The sequence below is a fragment of the Salminus brasiliensis genome, chromosome 19 (genome assembly GCF_030463535.1).
Source record: "Salminus brasiliensis chromosome 19, fSalBra1.hap2, whole genome shotgun sequence".
In the NCBI taxonomy this organism is placed as follows: domain Eukaryota; kingdom Metazoa; phylum Chordata; class Actinopteri; order Characiformes; family Bryconidae; genus Salminus; species Salminus brasiliensis.
In genome coordinates, this window is record NC_132896.1 from 2,572,482 (window position 1) to 2,580,270 (window position 7,789).

Genomic DNA, 7,789 nt, shown 5'->3' on the forward strand with positions numbered 1-7,789 from the left:
TGGAAAGACAGCCAACAAGTTTATTAGGATTATTATTACAACCATTAACCATCATTACGTTCATTATTCAAACGTTCACTCTGACCAGAGGAGGATGAGTTTTGGTTTCTCCCAAGGTTTCTTCCACAAACATGGACCTCCATTTGTGGCTGAAGATCTGGAGCTCAAAGACACTCTTCAGTTGATGGAAGAGGAATGAACCATCAAAAAGGCCTGATTTAAGATTTCCCAGTGATGGAAAACATCTGCAGAACTATGGAAGCAAACCTGTCACTGTTCCTGTTGACCAGGATGATAGTCCTGCTGACCCATCCAAATGAGCCTGGTCTTTAAACCACTATTGCCAACTCTGCTGAAGAAGATACTGTTATAGATGATGTCCAAATGTGGCCTTCTAAAAGCTAACTATGGTCTCAGCAACATCAGCTTAGGAGGTCAGAATGGGCTGAGGAAAAAAGGAAACCCTGGAGATTCTCTCAGTTAATAATATCTGATGTATGAAAATATACGACAGTGATGTGTGTAAGTGTGCAGCACTAATGTACATTTATACTGTATTAACAGCTTCCTCATGGTCAGCTCTAGGCTTTTGGTTTTGGGGGGCATTTTCCTCTTTTATTTATCCCTTGATCCATTGCTTTCATGTGTTTCTGGACCCAATCAGCAGTCGGGTCCACGCAGATTTGCTTTTTATGAACTGTATGAAATCTGAAAAAGACAAAGACACAATAATAAATCCATTAATACAGAAAATGAACAAATAAATGTACAGAATTTTACAGTCTTGTGTAAAAAGTTGATCAATATACAGATTTTAATTATGTTCTAAGTTCAAAGATCACATCTGCATATTTTACTGCTCATTATTACTGTTTATTTGTAGATTTTAAATACCAGACACAATAAAATATAAAACTTGATTATGGCAAATTTTATATAACAGATTATATAACAGTGCTCTAAAATCTTCAGAGCTAATCCTCATGTACAGAAATCCTCAGAGCTACATTTACATTTACAGACAGTTTACAGCCTACATGGCCAACAGGTACCAAAGCTTGTTGTGGCCTAAACAGCATTAGACTAAAGGTTTAATAGAAAAGGTCATGAATCCATCACTGCAGTGCTGAGTCTGAGTCGGTCAGTCTGACTGCAGATGTTTTTTAGCCTCTTTGAGCAGCTGATACTCACACAACAGCTTTTAAGGGGCAGCTGCTACTGGTCCTTATGTAGGATCTGATGCATCCTAAGGGAATCTGCACTGTATTCAGTTTAACACAGCATCCTGCCGGGCGGTTGATGATGTTAGTAGCTAAGAGGAGTCAACAGACAGAGTTTCAGACCCACAGAACATCACAGCACCACGGAAAGCACAGACTCCAGACTCTATTGTATTGTATGGAAATGGACACTCACCTCTACAGGTCAGCTGGAGAGAGCCGAGCAGCAGCAGCACCACCAGCAGAGCAGACAGAGTCCTTAGAGAAATAGAGACAGGGGGAGAGTGCTGGATGAGTGACCAGCATGCCATCATTATACAGAGAGGGAGCAGACACCTCTCATATTACCGTTTCTCATTCACTCTGAACAAACAGAAATGCTCTCTCTAATGCTTGGAACATGGTGATTTAGATTAACCATTATCTAAAACAGCAGCACGCGTTGTTATGTTGACCTCTAGTCTGCCTGGCATGTCCGAGTTTGTTGACCCCTGATGTTCCTCAGTCACAGCAGACATGAACACACACACACAGATTTCACGATACAGTTCACAGTCCATTTCACATTTTGCAAAAGTAGTACTTCTGCATGTGCACTGTAGGAAAACAATAGGAAATGAAATCGTGCCAGGACCAACTGCATTAATGCTGTGGGGTTTTGGGAGGAATTGCAGTGGTCACTGAGTGCTAAGAATTAAATACCTTATTATGGGATGTTTTCCCATCTATCTGTGACTACTGACCATTTTTCAGAAAGAAGAGACAGTCTTCTCCACTCAGCACTCCTCAGACATCTGAAAACACATTGCCAAACTACTTTGGGTTTAATTTGAGACCCTTTTTTAAATGGAATTTCAATTTAATTAAATTTAATTTGATTTCTTTAGGCTTTTAACAACAAATGTTGTCACAAAGCAACTCTACAGAGATCCGGGTCCGAGCCTCTTTTGAGCAGCCAGTGGCAACAGTGGAAAAAAACTCCCTCGGGTCGAGAGGAAGAACCCCATCCTCCTCAGGTCGACACCCGATAATAATAATAATAATAATAATAATAAAAGCAAAATTGGTATAAAAACAACAAAAAAACTAAAACTGAATTAAGAAAAATAGTTTCAGGTTTATTTGTTGTCATTTGCACAACATGTCAGGACATTTATGCATTGAAATGCTTGTGGTGAGGCTCAGCTTGATGCTCTACAGGAGGACAAACAGTATACATACTAAACATATTAAAATAAAGTTATATAAAAATTTTATTAAATAAATACAAAGTACACATAAAATACAGAATATACAAAGACAGGAGGGATCTGTAGAAATTCTCTGATATGTACATTTATGAGACAGGTGTAGTCTGAGAGAGAGCTGAGCATCAATATAGCAGTGATATATACAGTATTAATAATACAGTGTCCGACTGCAGTGTTGGTGTTGGTGAAAGATTCACAGCTTGTTCAGGAACCTGATGGCTTGTGAGTAGAAAAGGTATAAAAAGGTAAATGTGGCATCAAGGCAAAAAAGATGAAAATGTGAGGTGGATGATGATGATGAAGTCCTGCAGGGAGGTGAGGAGGAAGTCTGACCAGCCCAAAACCATCAGTAAGACACCTCTAGATTCCGGGCCTGACTAACTTAGGACAAAACTAAAGATTTTAAGCTCTTTATTTATTTATTTATTTATTTATTTATTTATTTATTTATGGCTGGAAATGCAGTGTATGTTGCTGTTTGTTCGAGCTGGTTTGAGAAATACACTTACTTGTTCATGGTTGTTCACTTAAATGTTCATGATGACTGCAGAAGTGCACAGCTCTACAGTAAAGACTACACAGCCACTTTCTCAGCCCATGACGACACACACTACACTGTGACTAAAGCTTCTCCTGAGCCGGTTCTTTGGGTCGACTCTCCGCTGGATTCAGCTAAACGAGTCCTTAGAGGTTTCTTAGGCTGGTGCTCTCAGATACTGGACCGGCTACGAGCTGTTTCACGAAGAAAACAATGGAAGTGCTCTCTCCAAACTACGCCACAGTCTGTCTGTCTGTCTGTCTGTCTCCCCCTGCAGTAAGCTTGGCTGGGATTGGTTACTGAGAACAGTTACTTTAACCCTTGCATGTCTGGACTGTTGTTGCTGCATAAGCCTACAAGTAGGGGAGAGGGGGGTAACATGAGCCAGTGGGTATCTTGTAAATCATGCACTTTTATTAGATCAGAAAAAGACTGTGATTTAGTTTTAGATTAAACCTGTAGTTTAAAATGTTATAGAAATGCAAACAGTTAAATGCACTGAAAGTTGTATGATATTTGAGTTTTCAGAGGGAAATTGATTATTAAATGAGTTTTAAAAGAGGTCAATTATCTTCTTTTTTGCATGAGTTGAATTCAGATTCTGTTAGATGGCCCCGCTTCTATTACCCGCTGACTCTGATCTACTTACAGGAAGTTTTTTTCTGAAGAAAACTAAAATAACTAAAATATACTTTACATGTTGGTATACTCCACACATACATTCCCAAAGAACCACAGGGTAACGTCACTGGTACAGTACCTTAGGCCTTAGATAACTGGTATTAATAAATGACTCCAGTAGTGTCAAGTGTCAAAGCAGAGGTCATTAAGTTAACAGCTTTCAATACATGGATGGTATTAGCAATTGTTAATCAATAAGCATGCTTGTTCCACAATCTACACCCTTAATCCTTTAAACAGCCTATGTCCCATCGACGGGCCAAAAGAGGTATAGAGTGTTAAGTGGCAGTGTTAAGAGTATATATATATATACACACATTATCTTCTCAAAAACAACCCTCTTGTATTTGATTCTTCATTCCATGTTTTATTAACTATGTAGTTACACATGAACAATCCTTGTAATAACAATGGTGATGTATCCATGGTTACAGGTGATTACAGTACTTTAGTTTCAACTGTATGTACAATTGTTTATCTCAATAATTGCAACAGTATACCATCTCTTATTTGTTTATACATTTATAACAAAGATAAGAGACATTGCGCTTCTATAAATTCTACACTATATGTCCAAATGTTTGTGGACACCCCTTCTAATGAAACCCTTACAGGACTTAAAAAGTATTGACAATAGAATAGGACTCCTACAGATAAACTTAAATGCCATGGTCTCAGCTTAGGAGGTCAGAAAAAAGAAAAAAAGAAAACCCTGGAGATTCTCTCAGTTAATAATATATGATATATGAAAATATACGACAGTGATGTGTGTAAGTGTGCAGCACTAATGTACATTTATACTGTATTAACAGCTTCCTCGTGGTCAGCTCTAGGCTTTTGGTTTTTTGGAGCATTTTCCTCTTTTATTTTTCCCTTGGTCCACTGCTTTCATGTGTTTCTGGACCCAATCAGCAGTCGGGTCCACGCAGAACTGATTTCCATGAACTGTATGAATTCTGAAAAAGACAAATGCACAATAATAAATCCATTAATACAGAAAATGAACTAATAAATGTACAGAATTTTACAGTCTTGTATAAAAAGTTGATCAATATACAGATTTTAATGATGTTCTAAGTTCAAAGATCACATCTGCATATTTTACTGCTCATTATTACAGTTTATTTGTAGATTTTAAAATACCAGACACAATAAAATATAAAATCTGATTATGACAAATTTTATATAACAGATTAATTGAATGAATAGAAATAGTGCTCTAAAATCTTCAGAACTTATCCTCCGGTACAGAAATCCTCAGAGCTACATTTACATTTACAGACAGTTTACAGCCTACATGGCCAACAGGTACCAAAGCTTGTTGTGGCCTAAACAGCATTAGACTAAAGGTTTAATAGAAAAGGTCATGAATCCATCACTGCACTGCTGAGTCTGAGTCGGTCAGTCTGACTGCAGATGTTTTTTAGCCTCTTTGAGCAGCTGATACTCACACAACAGCTTTTAAGGCGCAACTGCTACTGGTCCTTATGTAGGATCTGATGCATCCTAAGGGAATCGGCACTGTATTCAGTTTAACACAGCATCCTGCCGGGCGGTTAATGCCGTGAGTAGCTAAGAGGAGTCAACAGACAGAGTTTCAGACCCAAAGAACTTCACAACACCACAGAAAGAGATTCCAGCACTTTCACAGAGCTAATAGTTCAACTGAATTATGTTTCAGAGGTGAAAGAACAGATGTATGTAGAGTTTATCAAAAGTTATAAAGTATATACAGTGCAGTAGTTATAAAGTTATAGAGTATATAGAGTGGAGTAGTTATAAAGTTATAGAGTATATAGAGTAGATTAGTTATAAAGTTATAGAGTATATAGAGTAGAGTAGTTATAAAATATAGAGTATATAGAGTAGAGTAGTTATAAAATTATAGAGTATATAGAGTAGAGTAGTTATAAAGTTATAGAGTATATAGAGAAGAGTAGTTATAAAGTTATAGAGTATATAGAGTAGATTAGTTATAAAGTTATAGAGTATATAGAGTAGAGTAGTTAAAAAGTTATAGAGTATATAGAGTAGATTAGTTATAAAGTTATAGAGTATATAGAGTAGAGTAGTTATAAAATTATAGAGTATATAGAGTAGAGTAGTTATAAAGTTATAGAGTATATAGAGTAGATTAGTTATAAAGTTATAGAGTATATAGAGTAGATTAGTTATAAAGTTATAGAGTATATAGAGTAGAGTAGTTATAAAGTTATAGAGTATATAAGGTAGATTAGTTATAATGTTATAGAGTATATAGAATAGAGTAGTTATAAAGTTATAGAGTATATAGAGAAGAGTAGTTATAAAGTTATAGAGTATATAGAGTAGATTAGTTATAAAGTTATAGAGTATATAGAGTAGAGTAGTTAAAAAGTTATAGAGTATATAGAGTAGATTAGTTATAAAGTTATAGAGTATATAGAGTAGATTAGTTATAAAGTTATAGAGTATATAGAGTAGATTAGTTATAAAGTTATAGAGTATATAGAGTAGAGTAGTTATAATGTTATAGAGTATATAGAGAAGAGTAGTTATAAAGATATAGAGTATATAGAGTAGAGTAGTTATAAAGTTATAGAGTATATAGAGTAGAGTAGTTATAATGTTATAGAGTATATAGAGAAGAGTAGTTATAAAGATATAGAGTATATAGAGTAGAGTAGTTATAAAGTTATAGAGTATATAGAGTAGAGTAGTTACAAAGTTATAGAGTATATAGAGAAGAGTAGTTCTAAAGTTATAGAGTATATAGAGAAGAGTAGTTATAAAGTTATAGAGTATATAGAGAAGAGTAGTTATAAAGTTATAGAGTATATAGAGTAGAGTAGTTATAAAATTATAGAGTATATAGAGAAGAGTAGTTATAAAGTTATAGAGTATATAGAGTAGAGTAGTTATAAAATTATAGAGTATATAGAGTAGAGTAGTTATAAAGTTATAAAGTTATAGAGTATATAGAGTAGAGTAGTTATAAAGTTATAGAGTATATAGAGAAGAGTAGTTATAAAGTTATAGAGTATATAGAGTAGAGTAGTTATAAAGTTATAGAGTATATAGAGAAGAGTAGTTATAAAGTTATAGAGTATATAGAGTAGAGTAGTTATAAATTATAGAGTATATAGAGTAGAGTAGTTATAAAGTTATAAAGTTATAGAGTATATAGAGTAGATTAGTTATAAAGTTATAGAGTACATAGAGTAGAGTAGTTATAAAGTTATAGAGTATATAGAGTAGAGTAGTTATAAAGTTATAGAGTATATAGAGTAGATTAGTTATAAAGTTATAGAGTATATAGAGTAGAGTAGTTATAAAGTTATAGAGTATATAGAGTAGATTAGTTATAAAGTTATAGAGTATATAGAGTAGAGTAGTTATAAAGTTATAGAGTATATAGAGTAGAGTAGTTATAAAGTTATAGTGTATATAGAGAAGAGTAGTTATAAAGTTATAGAGTATATAGAGAAGAGTAGTTATAAAGTTATAGAGTATATAGAGAAGAGTAGTTATAAAGTTATAGAGTATAAAGAGTAGAGTAGTTATAAAGTTATAGAGTATATAGAGAAGAGTAGTTATAAAGTTATAGAGTATAAAGAGTAGAGTAGTTATAAAGTTATAGAGTATATAGAGAAGAGTAGTTATAAAGTTATAGAGTATATAGAGTAGAGTAGTTATAAAGTTATAGAGTATATAGAGTAGAGTAGTTATAAAGTTATAGAGTATATAGAGAAGAGTAGTTATAAAGTTATAGAGTATAAAGAGTAGAGTAGTTATAAAGTTATAGAGTATATAGAGAAGAGTAGTTATAAAGTTATAGAGTATATAGAGTAGAGTAGTTATAAAGTTATAGAGTATATAGAGAAGAGTAGTTATAAAGTTATAGAGTATATAGAGAAGAGTAGTTATAAAATTATAGAGTATATAGAGTAGAGTAGTTATAAAGTTATAGAGTATATAGAGAAGAGTAGTTATAAAGTTATAGAGTATATAGAGTAGAGTAATTATAAAGTTATAGAGTATATAGAGTAGATTAGTTATAAAGTTATAGAGTATATAAAGTAGAGTAGTTATAAAGTTATAGAGTATATAGAGTAGATTAG

At 33.6% G+C, this 7,789-nt stretch overlaps 1 protein-coding gene across 1 annotated transcript in view; it reads right to left on the reverse strand.

Moving 5' to 3' along the window:
- Positions 1-7,789, reverse strand: part of LOC140541519 (uncharacterized) — a 34,904-nt gene continuing 27,115 nt past the window's right edge. Inside the window, exon 6 of the mRNA XM_072664192.1 lies at positions 1-708. Within this exon, the coding sequence (XP_072520293.1) occupies positions 582-708 (127 nt within the window). The 3' untranslated portion in view covers positions 1-581. The remainder of the gene's footprint in view (positions 709-7,789) is intronic.